The 22,500-nt window shown below is 51.8% G+C and overlaps 1 protein-coding gene across 5 annotated transcripts in view; it reads left to right on the top strand.

The window, feature by feature from the left end:
• LOC110514830 (dedicator of cytokinesis protein 1) overlaps positions 1-22,500 on the top strand; it is a 611,880-nt gene that overhangs the window by 133,117 nt on the left and 456,263 nt on the right. For all 5 annotated transcript variants that reach the window (XM_090217799.1, XM_090217795.1, XM_090217797.1 and 2 more), the window contains exons 19-21: positions 15,207-15,304; positions 20,438-20,527; positions 21,461-21,561. In XM_090217799.1, the coding sequence (XP_090073925.1) occupies positions 15,207-15,304; positions 20,438-20,527; positions 21,461-21,561 (289 nt within the window). The remainder of the gene's footprint in view (positions 1-15,206; positions 15,305-20,437; positions 20,528-21,460; positions 21,562-22,500) is intronic.

The following is a 22,500-nucleotide window of genomic DNA, read 5'->3' as shown; positions in this document are numbered from 1 at the left end:
CCTGACTTCTCTACTGTGTTTCTCCTGATGTTCTTCTCTACTGTGTTTCTCCTGACTTCTCTACTGTGTTTCTCCTGACTTCCTTTTCTCTCTACTGTGTTTCTCCTGACTTCCTTCTCTACTGTGTTTCTCCTGACGTTCTTCTCTACTGTGTTTCTCCTGACTTCCTTCTCTACTGTGTTTCTCCTGACTTCTCTACTGTGTTTCTCCTGACTTCCTTCTCTCTCTACTGTGTTTCTCCTGACGTTCTTCTCTACTGTGTTTCTCCTGACTTCTCTACTGTGTTTCTCCTGACTTCCTTCTCTACTGTGTTTCTCCTGACTTCCTTCTCTACTGTGTTTCTCCTGATGTTCTTCTCTACTGTGTTTCTCCTGACTTCTCTACTGTGTTTCTCCTGACTTCCTTCTCTACTGTGTTTCTCCTGACGTTCTTCTCTACTGTGTTTCTCCTGATGTTCTTCTCTACTGTGTTTCTCCTGATGTTCTTCTCTACTGTGTTTCTCCTGACTTCTCTACTGTGTTTCTCCTGACTTCTCTCTCTGTGTTTCTCCTGACTTCTCTACTGTGTTTCTCCTGACTTCTCTCTCTACTGTGTTTCTCCTGACTTCTCTACTGTGTTTCTCCTGACTTCCTTCTCTACTGTGTTTCTCCTGACTTCTCTACTGTGTTTCTCCTGATGTTCTTCTCTACTGTGTTTCTCCTGATGTTCTTCTCTACTGTGTTTCTCCTGACTTCTCTACTGTGTTTCTCCTGACTTCCTTCTCTCTCTACTGTGTTTCTCCTGACGTTCTTCTCTCTCTACTGTGTTTCTCCTGACTTCCTTCTCTACTGTGTTTCTCCTGACTTCTCTACTGTGTTTCTCCTGACGTTCTTCTCTCTCTACTGTGTTTCTCCTGACTTCCTTCTCTACTGTGTTTCTCCTGACGTTCTTCTCTACTGTGTTTCTCCTGACTTCTCTACTGTGTTTCTCCTGATGTTCTTCTCTACTGTGTTTCTCCTGACTTCTCTACTGTGTTTCTCCTGACTGACTTCTCTACTGTGTTTCTCCTGACTTCCTTCTCTCTCTACTGTGTTTCTCCTGACGTTCTTCTCTCTCTACTGTGTTTCTCCTGACTTCCTTCTCTACTGTGTTTCTCCTGACTTCTCTACTGTGTTTCTCCTGACGTTCTTCTCTCTCTACTGTGTTTCTCCTGACTTCCTTCTCTACTGTGTTTCTCCTGACGTTCTTCTCTACTGTGTTTCTCCTGACTTCTCTACTGTGTTTCTCCTGATGTTCTTCTCTACTGTGTTTCTCCTGACTTCTCTACTGTGTTTCTCCTGACTTCCTTCTCTACTGTGTTTCTCCTGACTTCCTTCTCTACTGTGTTTCTCCTGACGTTCTTCTCTCTCTACTAGGGTCTGAGGTGGGGTCTGGGGTAGGAGGTAGGGTCTGCGGTGAGGTGGGGTCTGGGGTAGGAGGTAGGGTCTGCGGTGAGGTGGGGTCTGGGGTAGGAGGTAGGGTCTGAGGTGGGGTGTGAGGTGGGGTCTGGGGTTTTACACACCCTCCCCCCTCCCCCCTACTACACACCCTCCCCCCTCCCCCCTATTACACACCCTCCGTGCTCCCCCCTACTACACACCCTCCGTCCTCCCCCCTACTACACACCCTCCGTTCTCCCCCCTGTTACACACCCTCCCCCCTACTACACACCCTCCCACCTCCCCCCTATTACACACCCTCCATCCTCCCCCCTACTACACACCCTCCGTCCTCCCCCCTATTACACACCCTCCATCCTCCCCCCTACTACACACCCTCCCACCTCCCCCCTATTACACACCCTCCGTCCTCCCCCCTATAACACACCCTCCATCCTCCCCCCTACTACACACCCTCCCACCTCCCCCCTATTACACACCCTCCATCCTCCCCCCTGTTACACACCCTCCGTCCTCCCCCCTATTACACACCCTCCGTCCTCCCCCCTATTACACACCCTCCCATCCTCCCCCCTATTACACACACACCCTCCATCCTCCCCCCTACTACACACCCTCCGTCCTCCCCCCTATTACACACCCTCCATCCTCCCCCCTACTACACACCCTCCCACCTCCCCCCTATTACACACCCTCCCCCCTCCCCCCTAGTACACACCCTCCATCCTCCCCCCTACTACACACCCTCCCACCTCCCCCCTATTACACACCCTCCATCCTCCCCCCTATTACACACCCTCCGTCCTCCCCCTATTACACACCCTCCGTCCTCCCCCTATTACACACCCTCCGTCCTCCCCCTATTACACACCCTCCATCCTCCCCCCTATTACACACCCTCCCCCCTATTACACACCCTCCGTCCTCCCCCTATTACACACCCTCCATCCTCCCCCCTATTACACACCCTCCCCCCTATTACACACCCTCCATCCTCCCCCCTATTACACACCCTCCCCCCTCCCCCCTACTACACACCCTCCGTCCTCCCCCCTATTACACACCCTCCCCCCATTACACACCCTCCATCCTCCCCCCTATTACACACCCTCCGTCCTCCCCCCTATTACACACCCTCCCCCCTATTACACACCCTCCGTCCTCCCCCCTATTACACACCCTCCGTCCTCCCCCCTATTACACACCCTCCGTCCTCCCCCCTATTACACACCCTCCGTCCTCCCCCCTATTACACACCCTCCCCCCTATTACACACCCTCCGTCCTCCCCCCTATTACACACTCTCCGTCCTCCCCCCTATTACACACCCTCCCCCCTATTACACACCCTCCCCCCTATTACACACCCTCCGTCCTCCCCCTATTACACACCCTCCGTCCTCCCCCCTATTACACACCCTCCGTCCTCCCCCTATTACACACCCTCCGTCCTCCCCCCTGTTACACACCCTCCGTCCTCCCCCCTGTTACACACCCTCCGTCCTCCCCCCTATTACACACCCTCCATCCTCCCCCCTGTTACACACCCTCCATCCTCCCCCCTGTTACACACCCTCCATCCTCCCCCCTGTTACACACCCTCCGTCCTCCCCCCTGTTACACACCCTCCGTCCTCCCCCCTAATACACACCCTCCGTCCTCCCCCCTGTTACACACCCTCCGTCCTCCCCCCTACTACACACCCTCCCCCCTCCCCCCTATTACACACCCTCCGAAGTGTTACTAGTGATTTCCTCTTCCTCATCTCAGTTTAAATATCTTTAATGTGCTTCCCTATGGACAGCCATCCAGCTTCCCGGATATCCCAGAGTCCCCAGCCCGTTTCCATCTGAGATGAAACTCTCCTTTTAATTAAGCTAGAGTTATGTGTCCGCCAGCCCTGGGAGCCAACGGCGTTGGTGAGGAGAAGTGGCTGTGGTCTCTTCTCTTCCCAGGGGGTTGGCACTGCAGTTGTGGGACTTTGTCACAGGCAGGAGGACAGCTTGAGAAATAGGGAGATGAAATGACCTGAGAGAGATATCGTCTGCAGTGCCTCCTCTCTAAACTTGTAGTGGTCAGATAAACCGAGGGAAGAGCCTTGTGGAGCCTCTCCTCCTCTCCTCTCGTCTCGTCTCCTCTCCTCTCCTCATCCACCTCACTCAATTCAATTCAAGGGCTTTATTGGCATGGGAAACATGTGTTAACATTGCCAAAGCAAGTGAGGTAGATAATATACAAATGTGAAATAAACAATACAAATTAACAGTAAACATTACACATGCAGAAGTTTCAAAACAAAGACATTACAAATGTCATATTATATGTGTGTATATATATATATATACATACATACATACATACATACATACATACATACATACATACATACATACATACATACATACATACATACATACATACCGTGTTGTAACAATGTACAAATGGTTAAAGAACAAAAGGGAAAATAAATAAACATAAATATGGGTTGTATTGACAATGATCACGTTGGCTGCTTGATGATTTATTCTCACCTCCTGTCATTTGTCTTGCTGATCGTTGCTGAGTGTTGGCGCTGCAGGTTGGCGCTGCAGGTGTACAGATTTGTAACTCCTGGTGAGGCCTGTTTTAAATAAGACCAGAAGACTGAACCCTGATAGGTGGATACCCAGAAGACTGAAGGGGGGAGGGAGGAGGAGGAACCGGGAGAGGAGGAGGAACCGGGAGAGGAGGAGGAACCGAGAGAGGAGGAGGAACCGAGAGAGGAGGAGGAACCGGGAGAGGAGGAGGGAGGAGTTATTAGGATTTTTAAAATTAATACATTTTTTATTTAACCTTTATTTAACTAGGCAAGTCTGTTAATAACACATTCTTATTTACAATGATGGCCTAGGAACAGTGGGGTTAACTGACGTGTTCAGGGGGCAGAACGACAGATTTTGACCTTGTCAGTTCAGGGATTCGATCTAGCAGTCTTTCGGGTTACTGGCCCAACGCTCTAACCACTAGGCTACATGCTGGTTACTGGCCCAACACTCTAACCACTAGGCTACATGCTGGTTACTGGCCCAACACTCTAACCACTATGCTACCTGCTGGTTACTGGCCCAACACTCTAACCACTATGCTACCTGCTGGTTACTGGCCCAACACTCTAACCACTAGGCTACCTGCTGGTTACTGGCCCAACACTCTAACCACTAGGCTACATGCTGGTTACTGGCCCAACACTCTAACCACTAGGCTACATGCTGGTTACTGGCCCAACACTCTAACCACTAGGCTACCTGCTGGTTACTGGCCCAACACTCTAACCACTAGGCTACATGCTGGTTACTGGCCCAACACTCTAACCACTAGGCTACATGCTGGTTACTGGCCCAACACTCTAACCACTAGGCTACCTGCTGGTTACTGGCCCAATGCTCTAACCACTAGGCTACCTGCTCTAACCACTAGGCTACCTGCTCTAACCACTAGGCCACCTGCTCTAACCACTAGGCTACCTGCTCTAACTACTAGGCTACCTGCTCTAACCACTAGGCTACCTGCTGTTTACTGGCCCAACGCTCTAACCACTAGGCTACCTGCTGGTTACTAGTCCAACACTCTAACCACTAGGCTACATGTTGGTTACTGGCCCAACGCTCTAACCACTAGGCTACATGCTGGTTACTGGCCCGACGCTCTAACCACTAGGCTACCTGCTGGTTACTGGCCCAACACTCTAACCATTAGGCTACATGCTGGTTACTGGCCCAACGCTCTAACCACTAGGCTACATGCTGGTTACTGGCCCAACACTCTAACCACTAGGCTACATGCTGGTTACTGGCCCGACGCTCTAACCACTAGGCTACCTGCTGGTTACTGGCCCAACACTCTAACCATTAGGCTACATGCTGGTTACTGGCCCAACGCTCTAACCACTAGGCTACACGCTGGTTACTGGCCCAACGCTCTAACCACTAGGCTACCTGCTGGTTACTGGCCCAACACTCTAACCACTAGGCTACATGCTGGTTACTGGCCCAACGCTCTAACCACTAGGCTACCTGCTGGTTACTGGCCCAACACTCTAACCACTAGGCTACATGCTGGTTACTGACCCAACACTCTAACCACTAGGCTACATGCTGGTTACTGGCCCAACACTCTAACCACTAGGCTACATGCTGGTTACTGGCCCAACACTCTAACCACTAGGCTACCTGCTGGTTACTGGCCCAACACTCTAACCATTAGGCTACATGCTGGTTACTGGCCCAACGCTCTAACCACTAGGCTACACGCTGGTTACTGGCCCAACACTCTAACCACTAGGCTACATGCTGGTTACTGGCCCAACACTCTAACCACTAGGCTACATGCTGGTTACTGGCCCAACACTCTAACCACTAGGCTACATGCTGGTTACTGGCCCACCCCACTGTGGAAAGCACTACTGTAGCCTACTCTCTCTCTCAAGCAGGAGAAAGCTATTTGACCCTGACAGGCTCTTGATCCAGTCTTGTCTGCAAACACACAGCTCAGTAGTAAATGACATCCATCACAGATGAGCCCTGACTGGTGAGGCTACCTGGTCCCCAGCCTCCCTGCTCCTCTCCTCTCCTCTCTCCTCTCTCCTCTCTCCTCTCTCCTCCATCTCTCCTCTCCATCTCTCCTCTCCATCTTTATCTGAATTTATTATGGTCCCAAGACCCACAACTGTTCTGCGTGCGGCTATGGAATCCTGACCTGTTCACCGGACGTGCTACCTGTCCCTGACCTATTATTTGACCATGTTGGTCATCTATGAACATTTGAACATCTTGGCCATGTTCTGTTATAATCTCCACCCGGCACAGCCAGAAGAGGACTGGCCACCCCTCAGAGCCTGGTTCCTCTCTAGGTTTATAATCTCCACCCGGCACAGTCAGAAGAGGACTGGCCACTCCTCATAGCCTGGTTCCTCTCTAGGTTTCTTCCTAGGTTTTGGCCTTTCTAGGGAGTTTTTCCTAGCCACCGTGCTTCTACACCTGCATTGCTTGCTGTTTGGGGTTTTAGGCTGGGTTCCTGTACAGCACTTTGAGATATCAGCTGATGTACGAAGGGCTATATAAATAAATTTGATTTTATTGTCCTGAGTGATGCCAACAAGTCTTCAACATAACACAGCTTCATACATAGACATGAATGTTTTAACAAGCTCTACCAGTTGAAAAATCCCTCCAAGGTGGACTGCCTGCCTGCCTGTCTGTCTGTATGTATGCCGTGCTGTCTGTCTCTGTCTGCATGCCTGTCTGTCTGTATGCCTGTCTGCCGTGCTGCTGCTCTCTGGTACATGAACCTAATCATATCCACTTAGACATTAATTGATCTTCCTTGAGATTTTACACTTCGTTGTGATGGGGATTCTGAATGCTTTTTGGCGGGCATTTTGCTAACAAATGTTTTATTTTAAACTAACTGAGATATACTGGGGGAGTTATGCTAATCACCTGATCACCTATCTAGTGTAGAGATACTGGGGGAGTTATGCTAATCACCTGATCACCTATCTAGTGTAGAGATACTGGGGGAGTTATGCTAATCACCTGATCACCTATCTAGTGTAGAGATACTGGGGGAGTTATGCTAATCACCTGATCACCTATCTAGTGTAGAGATACTGGGGGAGTTATGCTAATCACCTGATCACCTATCTAGTGTAGATATACTGGGGGAGTTATGCTAATCACCTGATCACCTATCTAGTGTAGATATACTGGGGGAGTTATGCTAATCACCTGATCACCTATCTAGTGTAGATATACTGGGGGAGTTATGCTAATCACCTGATCACCTATCTAGTGTAGATATACTGGGGGAGTTATGCTAATCACCTGATCACCTATCTAGTGTAGAGATACTGGGGGAGTTATGCTAATCACCTGATCACCTATCTAGTGTAGAGATACTGGGGGAGTTATGCTAATCACCTGATCACCTATCTAGTGTAGAGATACTGGGGGAGTTATGCTAATCACCTGATCACCTATCTAGTGTAGAGATACTGGGGGAGTTATGCTAATCACCTGATCACCTATCTAGTGTAGAGATACTGGGGGAGTTATGCTAATCACCTGATCACCTATCTAGTGTAGATATACTGGGGGAGTTATGCTAATCACCTGATCACCTATCTAGTGTAGATATACTGGGGGAGTTATGCTAATCACCTGATCACCTATCTAGTGTAGATATACTGGGGGAGTTATGCTAATCACCTGATCACCTATCTAGTGTAGAGATACTGGGGGAGTTATGCTAATCACCTGATCACCTATCAAGTGTAGAGATACTGGGGGAGTTATGCTAATCACCTGATCACCTATCTAGTGTAGAGATACTGGGGGAGTTATGCTAATCACCTGATCACCTATCTAGTGTAGAGATACTGGGGGAGTTATGCTAATCACCTGATCACCTATCTAGTGTAGAGATACTGGGGGAGTTATGCTAATCACCTGATCACCTATCTAGTGTAGAGATACTGGGGGAGTTATGCTAATCACCTGATCACCTATCTAGTGTCGGGGCCGTCTAGGTGTCGAGGCCCTCTAGTGTCGAGGCCGTCTAGTGTCGAGGCCGTCTAGTGTCGGGGCCCTCTAGTGTCGGGGCCGTCTAGTGTAGAGGCCGTCTAGTGTCGAGGCCGTCTAGGTGTCGAGGCCGTCTAGGTGTCGGGGCCGTCTAGTGTCGAGGCCGTCTAGTGTCGAGGCCGTCTAGTGTCGAGGCCGTCTAGTGTCGAGGCCCTCTAGTGTCGAGGCCGTCTAGTGTCGAGGCCGTCTAGTGTCGAGACCCTCTAGTGTCGAGGCCCTCTAGTGTCGAGGCCGTCTAGTGTCGAGGCCGTCTAGTGTCGGGGCCCTCTGGTGTCGAGGCCGTCTAGTGTCGAGACCGTCTAGTGTCGAGGCCCTCTAGTGTCGAGGCCGTCTAGTGTCGAGGCCCTCTAGTGTCGAGGCCCTCTAGTGTCGAGGCCCTCTAGTGTCGAGGCCCTCTAGTGTCGAGGCCCTCTAGTGTCGAGGCCGTCTAGTGTCGAGACCCTCTAGTGTCGAGGCCGTCTAGTGTCGAGGCCGTCTAGTGTCGAGGCCGTCTAGTGTCGAGGCCCTCTAGTGTCGAGGCCCTCTAGTGTCGAGGCCCTCTAGTGTCGAGGCCGTCTAGTGTCGAGACCGTCTAGTGTCGAGGCCGTCTAGTGTCGAGGCCCTCTAGTGTCGAGGCCGTCTAGTGTCGAGGCCGTCTAGTGTCGAGGCCCTCTAGTGTCGAGGCCGTCTAGTGTCGAGGCCGTCTAGTGTCGAGGCCGTCTAGTGTCGGGGCCGTCTAGTGTAGAGGCCGTCTAGTGTCGAGGCCCTCTAGTGTCGAGGCCGTCTAGTGTCGAGGCCGTCTAGTGTCGAGGCCGTCTAGTGTCGAGGCCGTCTAGTGTCGAGGCCCTCTAGTGTCGAGGCCGTCTAGTGTCGAGGCCGTCTAGTGTCGAGGCCGTCTAGTGTCGAGGCCGTCTAGTGTCGAGGCCCTCTAGTGTCGAGGCCCTCTAGTGTCGAGGCCGTCTAGTGTCGAGGCCGTCTAGTGTCGAGGCCGTCTAGTGTCGAGGCCCTCTAGTGTCGAGGCCCTCTAGTGTCGGGGCCCTCTAGTGTCAAGGCCGTCTAGTGTCGAGGCCCTCTAGTGTCGAGGCCGTCTAGTGTCGAGGCCGTCTAGTGTCGAGGCCGTCTAGTGTCGAGACCGTCTAGTGTCGAGGCCGTCTAGTGTCGAGGCCGTCTAGTGTCGAGGCCGTCTGGTGTCGAGGCCGTCTAGTGTCGAGGCCGTCTAGGTGTCGAGGCCCTCTAGTGTCGAGGCCGTCTAGTGTCGAGGCCGTCTAGTGTCGAGACCGTCTAGTGTCGAGGCCGTCTAGTGTCGAGGCCGTCTAGTGTCGAGGCCGTCTGGTGTCGAGGCCGTCTAGTGTCGAGGCCGTCTAGGTGTCGAGGCCGTCTAGTGTCGAGGCCCTCTAGTGTCGAGGCCGTCTAGTGTCGAGGCCGTCTAGTGTCGAGGCCGTCTAGTGTCGAGGCCCTCTAGTGTCGAGGCCGTCTAGTGTCGAGGCCGTCTAGGTGTCGAGGCCCTCTAGTGTCGAGGCCGTCTAGTGTCGAGGCCGTCTAGTGTCGAGGCCCTCTAGTGTCGAGGCCGTCTAGTGTCGAGGCCCTCTAGTGTCGAGGCCGTCTAGTGTCGAGGCCCTCTAGTGTCGAGGCCCTCTAGTGTCGAGGCCCTCTAGTGTCGAGGCCGTCTAGTGTCGAGGCCGTCTAGTGTCGAGGCCGTCTAGTGTCGAGGTCGTCTAGTGTCGAGGCCGTCTGGTGTCGAGGTCGTCTGGTGTCGAGGCCGTCTAGTGTAGAGGCCGTCTAGTGTCGAGGCCGTCTAGTGTCGAGGCCGTCTAGTGTCGAGGTCGTCTAGTGTCGAGGCCCTCTAGTGTCGAGGCCGTCTGGTGTCGAGGCCGTCTAGTGTCGAGGCCGTCTAGTGTCGAGGCCGTCTAGTGTCGAGGCCGTCTAGTGTCGAGGCCGTCTAGTGTCGAGGCCCTCTGGTGTCGAGGCCGTCTAGTGTCGAGGCCGTCTAGTGTAGAGGCCGTCTAGTGTCGGGGCCGTCTAGTGTCGAGGCCCTCTAGTGTCGAGGCCGTCTAGTGTCGAGGCCGTCTAGTGTCGAGGCCGTCTGGTGTCGAGGCCGTCTGGTGTCGAGGCCGTCTGGTGTCGAGGCCGTCTAGTGTCGAGGCCGTCTAGTGTCGAGGCCGTCTAGTGTCGAGGCCGTCTAGTGTCGAGGCCGTCTAGTGTCGAGGCCCTCTAGTGTCGAGGCCGTCTAGTGTCGAGGCCCTCTAGTGTCGAGGCCGTCTAGGTGTCGAGGCCGTCTAGTGTCGAGGACCTCTAGTGTCGAGGCCCTCTAGTGTCGAGGCCCTCTAGTGTCGAGGCCGTCTAGTGTCGAGGCCGTCTAGTGTCGAGGCCGTCTAGTGTCGAGGCCGTCTAGTGTCGAGGTCGTCTAGTGTCGAGGCCGTCTGGTGTCGAGGCCGTCTAGTGTCGAGGCCGTCTAGTGTCGAGGTCGTCTAGTGTCGAGGCCCTCTAGTGTCGAGGCCGTCTGGTGTCGAGGCCGTCTAGTGTCGAGGCCGTCTAGTGTCGAGGCCGTCTAGTGTCGAGGCCGTCTAGTGTCGAGGCCGTCTAGTGTCGAGGCCGTCTAGTGTCGAGGCCCTCTGGTGTCGAGGCCGTCTAGTGTCGAGGCCGTCTAGTGTCGAGGCCGTCTAGTGTCGGGGCCGTCTAGTGTCGAGGCCCTCTAGTGTCGAGGCCGTCTAGTGTCGAGGCCGTCTAGTGTCGAGGCCGTCTAGTGTCGAGGCCCTCTAGTGTCGAGGCCCTCTAGTGTCGAGGCCCTCTAGTGTCGAGGCCGTCTAGTGTCGAGGCCCTCTAGTGTCGAGGCCGTCTAGTGTCGAGGCCCTCTGGTGTCGAGGCCGTCTAGTGTCGAGGCCCTCTAGTGTCGAGGCCCTCTAGTGTCGAGGCCGTCTAGTGTCGAGGCCGTCTAGTGTCGAGGCCCTCTAGTGTCGAGGCCGTCTAGGTGTCGAGGCCGTCTAGTGTCGAGGCCGTCTAGTGTCGAGGCCGTCTAGTGTCGAGGCCGTCTAGTGTCGAGGCCGTCTAGTGTCGAGGCCCTCTAGTGTCGAGGCCGTCTAGTGTCGGGGCCGTCTAGTGTCGAGGCCGTCTAGTGTCGAGGCCGTCTAGTGTCGAGGCCCTCTAGTGTCGAGGCCCTCTAGTGTCGAGGCCCTCTAGTGTCGAGGCCGTCTAGTGTCGAGGCCGTCTAGTGTCGAGGCCCTCTAGTGTCGAGGCCGTCTAGGTGTCGAGGCCGTCTAGTGTCGAGGCCGTCTAGTGTCGAGGCCGTCTAGGTGTCGAGGCCGTCTAGTGTCGAGGCCGTCTAGTGTCGAGGCCCTCTAGTGTCGAGGCCGTCTAGTGTCGAGGCCGTCTAGTGTCGAGACCGTCTAGTGTCGAGGCCGTCTAGTGTCGAGGCCGTCTAGTGTCGAGGCCGTCTAGTGTCGAGGCCGTCTAGTGTCGAGGCCCTCTAGTGTCGAGGCCGTCTAGTGTCGGGGCCGTCTAGTGTCGAGGCCGTCTAGTGTCGAGGCCGTCTAGTGTCGAGGCCCTCTAGTGTCGAGGCCCTCTAGTGTCGAGGCCGTCTAGTGTCGAGGCCGTCTAGTGTCCAGGCCCTCTAGTGTCGAGGCCGTCTAGTGTCGAGGCCGTCTAGTGTCGAGGCCGTCTAGGTGTCGAGGCCGTCTAGTGTCGAGGCCCTCTAGTGTCGAGGCCGTCTAGTGTCGAGGCCCTCTAGTGTCGAGGCCCTCTAGTGTCGAGGCCCTCTAGTGTCGAGGCCGTCTAGTGTCGAGGCCCTCTAGTGTCGAGGCCGTCTAGTGTCGAGGCCGTCTAGTGTCGAGGCCGTCTAGTGTCGAGGTCGTCTAGTGTCGAGGCCCTCTAGTGTCGAGGCCGTCTAGTGTCGAGGCCCTCTAGTGTCGAGGCCGTCTAGTGTCGAGGCCGTCTAGTGTCGAGGCCGTCTAGGTGTCGAGGCCGTCTAGTGTCGAGGCCGTCTAGTGTCGAGGCCGTCTAGTGTCGAGGCCCTCTAGTGTCGAGGCCGTCTAGTGTCGAGGCCGTCTAGTGTCGAGGCCGTCTAGTGTCGAGGCCGTCTAGTGTCGAGGCCGTCTAGTGTCGAGGCCCTCTAGTGTCGAGGCCCTCTAGTGTCGAGGCCGTCTAGTGTCGAGGCCCTCTAGTGTCGAGGCCCTCTAGTGTCGAGGCCCTCTAGTGTCGAGGCCCTCTAGTGTCGAGGCCCTCTAGTGTCGGGGCCGTCTAGTGTCGGGGCCGTCTAGTGTCGAGGCCGTCTAGTGTCGAGACCGTCTAGTGTCGAGGCCGTCTAGTGTCGAGGCCCTCTAGTGTGGAGGCCGTCTAGTGTAGAGGCCCTCTAGTGTAGAGGCCCTCTAGTGTCGAGGCCGTCTAGTGTCGAGGCCGTCTAGTGTCGAGGCCGTCTAGTGTCGAGGCCGTCTAGTGTAGAGGCCCTCTAGTGTCGAGGCCCTCTAGTGTCGAGGCCGTCTAGTGTCGAGGCCGTCTAGTGTCGAGGCCGTCTAGTGTCGAGGCCGTCTAGTGTCGAGGCCGTCTAGTGTCGAGGCCGTCTAGTGTCGAGGCCCTCTAGTGTCGAGGCCCTCTAGTGTCGAGGCCGTCTAGGTGTCGAGGCCGTCTAGTGTCGAGGCCGTCTAGTGTCGAGGCCGTCTAGTGTCGAGGCCCTCTAGTGTAGAGGCCCTCTAGTGTCGAGGCCCTCTAGTGTCGAGGCCGTCTAGTGTCGAGGCCGTCTAGGTGTCGAGGCCGTCTAGTGTCGAGGCCGTCTAGTGTCGAGGCCCTCTAGTGTAGAGGCCCTCTAGTGTCGAGGCCCTCTAGTGTCGAGGCCGTCTAGGTGTCGAGGCCGTCTAGTGTCGAGGCCGTCTAGTGTCGAGGCCGTCTAGTGTCGAGGCCGTCTAGGTGTCGGGGCCGTCTAGGTGTCGGGGCCGTCTGGTGTCGAGGCCCTCTGGTGTCGAGGCCGTCTAGTGTCGAGGCCCTCTAGTGTCGAGGCCCTCTAGTGTCGAGGCCGTCTAGTGTCGAGGCCGTCTAGTGTCGAGGCCCTCTAGTGTCGAGGCCGTCTAGGTGTCGAGGCCGTCTAGTGTCGAGGCCGTCTAGTGTCGAGGCCGTCTAGTGTCGAGGCCGTCTAGTGTCGAGGCCGTCTAGTGTCGAGGCCGTCTAGTGTCGAGGCCGTCTAGGTGTCGAGGCCGTCTAGTGTCGAGGCCGTCTAGTGTCGAGGCCCTCTAGTGTCGAGGCCCTCTAGTGTCGAGGCCGTCTAGTGTCGAGGCCGTCTAGTGTCGAGGCCGTCTAGGTGTCGAGGCCGTCTAGTGTCGAGGCCGTCTAGTGTCGAGGCCGTCTAGGTGTCGAGGCCGTCTAGTGTCGAGACCCTCTAGTGTCGAGGCCGTCTAGTGTCGAGGCCCTCTAGTGTCGAGGCCCTCTAGTGTCGAGGCCGTCTAGTGTCGAGGCCGTCTAGGTGTCGAGGCCGTCTAGTGTCGAGACCCTCTAGTGTCGAGGCCGTCTAGTGTCGAGACCCTCTAGTGTCGAGGCCGTCTAGTGTCGAGGCCGTCTAGTGTCGAGGCCGTCTAGTGTCGAGGCCCTCTAGTGTCGAGGCCCTCTAGTGTCGAGGCCCTCTAGTGTCGAGGCCGTCTAGTGTCGAGGCCGTCTAGTGTCGAGGCCGTCTAGTGTCGAGGCCCTCTAGTGTCGAGGCCGTCTAGTGTCGAGGCCGTCTAGTGTCGAGGCCGTCTAGTGTCGAGGCCGTCTAGTGTCGAGGCCGTCTAGTGTCGAGGCCCTCTAGTGTCGAGGCCCTCTAGTGTCGAGACCCTCTAGTGTCGAGGCCCTCTAGTGTCGAGACCCTCTAGTGTCGAGGCCGTCTAGTGTCGAGGCCGTCTAGTGTCGAGGCCGTCTAGTGTCGAGGCCGTCTAGTGTCGAGGCCCTCTAGTGTCGAGGCCCTCTAGTGTCGAGGCCCTCTAGTGTCGAGACCCTCTAGTGTCGAGGCCCTCTAGTGTCGAGACCCTCTAGTGTCGAGGCCGTCTAGTGTCGAGGCCCTCTAGTGTCGAGACCCTCTAGTGTCGAGGCCGTCTAGTGTCGAGGCCGTCTAGTGTCGAGGCCCTCTAGTGTCGAGGCCGTCTAGTGTCGAGGCCGTCTAGTGTCGAGGTCGTCTAGTGTCGAGGCCCTCTAGTGTCGAGGCCGTCTAGTGTCGAGGTCGTCTAGTGTCGAGGTCGTCTAGTGTCGAGGCCCTCTAGTGTCGAGGCCGTCTAGTGTCGAGGCCCTCTAGTGTCGAGGCCGTCTAGTGTCGAGGCCGTCTAGTGTCGAGGCCGTCTAGTGTCGAGGCCCTCTAGTGTCGAGGCCGTCTAGTGTCGAGGCCCTCTAGTGTCGAGGCCGTCTAGTGTCGAGGCCCTCTAGTGTCGAGGCCGTCTAGTGTCGAGGCCCTCTAGTGTCGAGGCCGTCTAGTGTCGAGGCCCTCTAGTGTCGAGGCCGTCTAGTGTAGAGGCCCTCTAGTGTCGAGGCCCTCTAGTGTCGAGGCCGTCTAGTGTCGAGGCCGTCTAGTGTAGAGGCCGTCTAGTGTCGAGGCCGTCTAGCGTAGAGACCGTCTAGTGTAGAAAACCTGTCTTCCTGTTCCTCTCATTCAGTCCAGTCTACAAGGTTTGTGTCAGATGTTGTTGAATTGAGCTGACATCTTTCCTCTAAAAGTCAGGCTGTCATTGTAAATCACAGTTACATGTGAATAAAGGTGAAACAACATCTGTCTGTCTTCTCATCTGTCTGTTATGTTTCGTATAGTGGATCTGTTGGGTCTGTTATGTATCGTATAGTGGATCTGTTGGGTCTGTTATGTATCGTATAGTGGATCTGTTGGGTCTGTTATGTCTCGTATATTGGATCTGTTGGGTCTGTTATGTATCGTATAGTTGATCTGTTGGGTCTGTCCTCTCTTCTGTCTGTTAGTGGATCTGTTGGGTCTGCTGTAGTAACATCGGTCTGTCCTCTCTTCTGTCTGTTAGTGGATCTGTTGGGTCTGTTGTAGTAACATCTGTCTGTCTTCTCTTCTGTCTGTTAGTGGATCTGTTGGGTCTGTTGTAGTAACATCTGTCTGTCTTCTCATCTGTCTGTTATGTCTCGTATAGTGGATCTGTTGGGTCTGTTATGTCTCGTATAGTGGATCTGTTGGGTCTGTTGTAGTAATATCTGTCTGTCCTCTCTTCTGTTTATGTCTGGTATAGTGGATCTGTTGGGCCTGCTGAAGTGGCGCTCCAACACCAGCCTGCTACAGCAGAACCTCCGACAGCTGATGAAGGTCGAGGGAGGTGAGGTCGTCAAGGTGAGAGGTCAAAGTTCATGGGTAACACAATATGACCCATTAGGAGTTTTTATTTTTTACATTTGCATTATTTAACCCATTTGAGGTCAACTGACCAAGAAAGCCGCTTGAAACCCTGAGTTCTAGAGGAAGGGTTTGTATTCTCCTGTATAGAGGTTCCATTTTAGTATCTCGCCCTTGATCAGTGTTGACAAGGCTCACTGTTATACCTTGGCAGTCTTCCTCTCTGTAAATTCACATTTACATTTTTGGAATAAACTATACTATCAGTCTAATGACGGTTGTCTCAGGAAACATATCCCCTTTATGATAGTGAGGTCTGGGGTTCCGCTCACCAACCAAGAATTCACAAAATTGGGACAAACATCAAATTGAGAATTTGAATCCAGAATTCTGCAAAAAAAAATAAAAAATCCTCCATATTGTTAGGTTCTAAATTGTATTTATTTTTTATTTTATTTCACCTTTATTTAACCAGGTAGGCAAGTTGAGAACACCTTTATTTAACCAGGTAGGCAAGTTGAGAACACCTTTATTTAACCAGGTAGGTTAGTTGAGAACAAGTTCTCATTTCCAACTGTGACCTGGCCAAGATAAAGCAAAGCAGTTCGACACGAACAACGACACAGAGTTACACATGGAGTAAAACAAACATACAGTCAATAATAAAGTATAAACAAGTCTATATACGATGTGATCAAATGAGGTGAGATAAGGGAGGTAAAGGCAAAAACAGGCCATGGTGGCAAAGTAAATACAATATAGCAAGTAAAACACTGGAATGGTAGATTTGCAGTGGAAGAATGTGCAAAGTAGAAATAAAAATAATGGGGTGCAAAGGAGCAAAATAAATAAATAAATAAATAAACGAGGAAGAACTACCGGACAAATATGAAACGCTCAAGTTTATTCACCCAACGGGATGCGGAACAGACAGACATGTTCACTGAAGGTGAAGTGTCCTCCTTTTCTCTGAACATTACGTCTTTGTTGCTAGGCAGGAAGTTAATTGATCTGGGTAATAAACTGTTCCTTCTCCCTTATCAGTGACCTGACCTCGACCCCCATTCCTCGCTACTCCACATCTCTCCACCCTTATCAGTGACCTGCACTGACCTCGACCCCCATTCCTCACTACTCCACAACTCTCCACCCTTATCAGTGACCTGACCTCGGCCCCCATTCCTCACTACTCCACATCTCTCCACCCTTATCAGTGACCTGACCTCGACCCCCATTCCTCACTACTCCACATCTCTCCACCCTTATCAGTGACCTCGACCCCCATTCCTCACTACTCCACAGCTCTCCACCCTTATCAGTGACCTGACCTGACCTCCATTCCTCACTACTCCACAGCTCTCCACCCTTATCACTGACCTCGACCCCCATTCCTCACTACTCCACATCTCCCCACCCTTATCACTGACCTGACGTCACCCCCATTCCTCACTACTCCACATCTCCCCACCCTTATCACTGACCTGACCTCACCCCCATTCCTCACTACTCCACAGCTCTCCACCCTTATCACTGACCTCGACCCCCATTCCTCACTACTCCACAGCTCCTCCACCCTTATCACTGACCTCAACCCCCATTCCTCACTACTCCACATCTCTCCACCCTTATCACTGACCTCAACCCCCATTCCTCACTACTCCACATCTCTCCACCCTTATCAGTGACCTGACCTCGGCCCCCATTCCTCACTACTCCACATCTCTCCACCCTTATCAGTGACCTGACCTGACCTCCATTCCTCACTACTCCACATCTCTCCACCCTTATCAGTGACCTGACCTCGACCCCCATTCCTCACTACTCCACATCTCTCCACCCTTATCACTGACCTGACCTCGACCCCCATTCCTCACTACTCCACAGCTCTCCACCCTTATCACTGACCTCGACCCCCATTCCTCACTACTTCACATCTCTCCACCCTTATCACTGACCTCAACCCCCATTCCTCACTACTCCACATCTCTCCACCCTTATCAGTGACCTGACCTGACCTCCATTCCTCACTACTCCACATCTCTCCACCCTTATCAGTGACCTGACCTGACCTCGACCCCCATTCCTCACTACTCCACATCTCTCCACTCTTATCAGTGACCTGACCTGACCTCCATTCCTCACTACTCCACATCTCTCCACTCTTATCAGTGACCTGACCTGACCTCCATTCCTCACTACTCCACATCTCTCCATCAAGAAGAAGGCTCTGTTGCGCCTTCTTCACAACGCTGTCTGTGTAAAGGGACCGTTTCAGGTCGTCAGTGACGTGCACGCCCAGGAACTTGAAGCTTTTGACCCTCTCCGCTGCTGCCCCGTTAATGTGGATGGGGACGTGCTCTTTCTGCTGTCCCCTGTAGTCTACGATCAGCTCCTTGGTTTTGTTGACGTTGAGGGAGTGGTTTTTTTCCTGGCACCACTCTGCCAGGGCCCTCACCTCCTCCCAGTAGGATGTCTTGTCAGTGTTGGTAATCAGGATTAACACTGTTGTCGTCAGCAAACTTGATGACTGATTTTACGCCTTTCATGGGTGAACACAGAGTACAGGAAGGGGATGAGCTCCCACCCCTATGGGGCTCCCCTTATTCAGGATCAGTGTGGCAGAGGTATTGTTGCCTACCTTCACCTCTTGGTGTCGGCCCGTCAGGAAGTCCAACACCCAGTTGCACAGGACAGAGTTCAGGGCCTTAAGCTTAATGATGAGCTTTTGCAATTGAATTGAGTCCTCATTGTCAGGTAGAATGGAGGTGATGTGGTCCTTAACTAGCCTCTCAAAGCACTTCATGATAATAGAAGTGAGTTCTTGGATTTGTCCGTAAAACACTCCAGCCAGCTAGTCTGCTCTGGGGACTCGTGTGCCGTGACGGTGGCTAGATGTGGTTTTCCTGGAAGCGAGGCATCGGTGTCTGCGATGTGGTTGGCTTTGCCTTTTTATAATCAGTGATTGTCTGGAGTCCCTGCCACATACATCTCGTGTCTGAGCCGTTGAATTGCGAGGCCACTTTGTCCCTGTACTGTCGTTTAGCCTCTGTGAATGCCTTACGGAGCCTAATGGAGGTCATAGCTGGTCTGTTTGTACACGTCCATGTTTCTAGTCACCATGCCATGGTTAAATTTACACTTTCAGTTTTGCACAAATGCTGTCGTCTCGTAATGGTTTGGATCATTTGTAATCGTCACAGTGGTAACAACATCCTCCATGCAGGTAGCCTAGTGGTTAGAGCGTGATCAAGCATAGCTTCTGATTGGTCAGACCAACGTTGAACAGTCCTCACCATGGGTTCTACCTGCTCAAGTCTCTGCGTATAGGTGGGGAGGAGCAGAATGGAGGCGTGATCTGATTTGCAGAAGGGAGGGCGGGTGGCAATGATCCAGAGTCTGTGATGCGCGTGTAGCACAGAGGATGTGTTTAGAATTTTGTTGACATTTTCCTAAGATTTCCTTTTATTAAAGGCCCCAGCTACAATACATTTGATGGCAGGATAAGCAGTTTCCAGTTTGCCCATAGGCAGTAATGATGACCGAAGAAAATTCTCTTGGGAGGTAATGTGGTCGGCATTTGATGGCGAGGTGTTCCAGATCGGGAGAACAAAAAGGACTTCCTGTACGTTACCAAAATCGCAACATGAGTTGTTTAATCATAAATCGAATCCCTCCGTCTTTCTTTTTCCCGGGGAGTTGTTTCTTCCTGTCCTCTCGATGGATGGAGAACCCCGCTGGCTGAATGGAGGGGGACAATACATCCAGAAGAGAGCCATGATTCCATTAAACAGAGTATGTTACAGTCCCCAATGTCTCTCTGGAAGGTGATCCTCGCCCTGAGCTCGTATACTTTATTGTCCAGGGACCGAGTAATATAGCGAGTCATATCCTCAGAAGCAGTGGATAATATGCATGCCACCCGAGTCTGACTAGGGGAATGAATGAATAGACAGACAATGGGAATGAATGAATAGACAGACAATGGGAATGAATGAATAGACAGACAATGGGAATGAATGAATAGACAGACAATGGGAATGAATGAATAGACAGACAATGGGAATGAATGAATAGACAGACAATGGGAATGAATGAATAGACAGACAATGGGAATGAATGAATAGACAGACAATGGGAATGAATGAATAGACAGACAATGGGAATGAATGAATAGACAGACAATGAGAATGAATGAATAGACAGACAATGGGAATGAATAGACAGACAATGGGAATGAATGAATAGACAGACAATGGGAATGAATGAATAGACAGACAATGAGAATGAATGAATAGACAGACAATGGGAATGAATGAATAGACAGACAATGGGAATGAATGAATAGACAGACAATGGGAATGAATGAATAGACAGACAATGAGAATGAATGAATAGACAGACAATGGGAATGAATGAATAGACAGACAATGGGAATGAATGAATAGACAGACAATGGGAATGAATGAATAGACAGACAATGGGAATGAATGAATAGACAGACAATGGTAATGAATGAATAGACAGACAATGGGAATGAATGAAAAGACAGACAATGGGAATGAATGAATAGACAGACAATGAGAATGAATGAATAGACAGACAATGAGAATTAATGAATAGACAGACAATGGGAATGAATGAATAGACAGACAATGGGAATGAATGAATAGACAGACAATGGGAATGAATGAATAGACAGACAATGGGAATGAATGAATAGACAGACAATGGGAATGAATGAATAGACAGACAATGGGAATGAATGAATAGACAGACAATGGGAATGAATGAATAGACAGACAATGGGAATGAATGAATAGACAGACAATGGGAATGAATGAATAGACAGACAATGGGAATGAATGAATAGACAGACAATGAGAATGAATGAATAGACAGACAATGGGAATGAATGAATAGACAGACAATGGGAATGAATGAATAGACAGACAATGAGAATGAGTGTTTATGCATTTTTTTTTTTCAATGACTTGTGCTTCTCAATTGGCAACCTATTGCCCATATAGTGTACTGCTTTTGGCAGAGCCCTATAAGGGAATAGGGTGCTGTTTGAGACGTGGACTTATATCCTCTCTCTGTTGTAACACGTTGTGTTTCTTGTCGTTGTAGTTTCTGCAGGACACCCTTGATGCCCTGTTTAACATTATGATGGAGAACTCAGACAGTGACACGTTTGACACCTTGGTGTTTGATTCCTTGGTAAGTACAGGTCGTTTTTAAAAACACACTCACACACATTAAATATTTGATTTTGTTCTGTTTCGTGTGTTAGGATGTTATACTGTTATACCAGACTGTGGCGGTGTGAGCGTATCGTACAGCTATGACTCATACACATCACTAATGTGTGCGTGTGTTGTCAAAGAGAAAGTTGACATAGATTCACAGTATCCCGTGTGGACAAACAGAATACAGAAAAGTTGTCCCAGATTGTCTCTCTGCCTCTGGTCTGCCTCAGGCATTGTGTGGTTTTGAAAGTTAAATACACACCTGACCACCATTAAGGAATGTTAGCTATGTGCCAGAGACAAGACAGGTCCTGGGTTAGAGACAACCAGAGGACAGGGACGCCTACCTGTTGGGACGCCTACCTGTTGGGACGCCTACCTGTTGAGACGCCTACCTGTTGGGAGGCCTACCTGTTGGGACCTGTTGGGAGGCCTACCTTTTGGGACCTGTTGGGAGGCCTACCTTTTGGGACTTGTTGGGAGGCCTACCTTTTGGGACCTGTTGGGAGGCCTACCTGTTGGGAGGACTACTTGTTGGGACCTTTTGGGACGCCTACCTGTTGGGACCTGTTGGGACACCTACCTGTTGGGGGGCCTACCTGTTGGGACCTGTTGGGACTTGGACCTGTTGGGACACCGTTTGGGTGCGGCGCCTACCTGTTGATTCTCAGAATGCATTTAACTACAGCACCGTATTGCATACTAATAAAACATTATATAGTTATGTATAATGTGTATATAATGCGTATGTAACTTATAAACAGTGCTTATAACACATTATATAGTTGCGTATGTAACTTATAAACAGTGCTTATAACACATTGTAACACTCATTGCAGACAGAAAGTTGTGACCGTACGGTTTGTGTTTGTAATGACTGTGTTTCTGTTTTGATTCCTGGCAGGTATTCATAATTGGACTCATTGCAGACAGAAAGTTTCAGCACTTTAACCCCGTCCTTGAGACCTACATAAGGAAGCATTTCAGTGCTACTCTGGCGTACACGTGAGTACAGCTTATTACTACTGGAGAAATACACTGAGTGGGGACAAACCATTAGGAACACCTGCTCTTTCCATGACACAGACTGACCAGGTGAATCCAGGTGAAAGATATGATCCCTTATTGATGTCAATTGATAAACCCACTTCAATCAGTGTAGATGAAGAGGAGGGGACGGGTTAAAGATGGATTTTTAAGCCTGGAGACAATTGAGACATGGATTGTGTACGTGTACCATTCAGAGGGTGAATGAGCAAGACATGAGATTTAGGTGCCTTTGGACGGGGTATGGTAGTAGGTGCCTTTGGACGGGGTATGGTAGTAGGTGCCTATGGACGGGGTATGGTAGTAGGTGGCCAGGTGGATCTGGAACTGCAACGCTGCTGGGTCTTTCCACACTCAACAGGTTCCTGTGATTATCAAGAACGGTCCACCACCCAAAGGCCATCCATCCAACTGTGGGAAGCGTTGGAGTCGAAGTGGGCCAGCATCCCTGTGGAACGCTTTCAAACACATTTTACAATCCATTCTCTGACGAATTGTGGCTGTTCTGAGGGTGTGTGTATGGGGGGGGTGCTGCTGCTAGTGTATATATAAGGAAGGTGTTCCTAATGTTTTGTCCACTCTATAATGAGCGGGGGGGGGGGGGTGATTGGTCCTTTTTGTGGATCATGTTTTCATCATGCTGCTTCTTCTTCTCCTTTTTAAATTATTATTTTTTTTAACCCTTTTTCTCCCCAATTTCGTTGTATCCAATTGTTTTAGTAGCTACTATCTTGTCTCATCGCTACAACTCCCCTACGGGCTCGGGAGAGACGAAGGTTGAAAGTCATGCGTCCTCCGATACACAACCCAACCAAGCCGCACTGCTTCTTAACACAGCGCGCATCCAACCTGGAAGCCAGCCGCACCAATGTGTCGGAGGCTACACCGTGCACCTGG

The sequence above is a fragment of the Oncorhynchus mykiss genome, chromosome 23 (assembly GCF_057628025.1).
Source record: "Oncorhynchus mykiss isolate SJ-2025 chromosome 23, ASM5762802v1, whole genome shotgun sequence".
NCBI classification, from domain to species: domain Eukaryota; kingdom Metazoa; phylum Chordata; class Actinopteri; order Salmoniformes; family Salmonidae; genus Oncorhynchus; species Oncorhynchus mykiss.
Note: the sequence above shows the minus strand (reverse complement) of the source record. Positions and strands in the feature narration are given on the sequence as shown.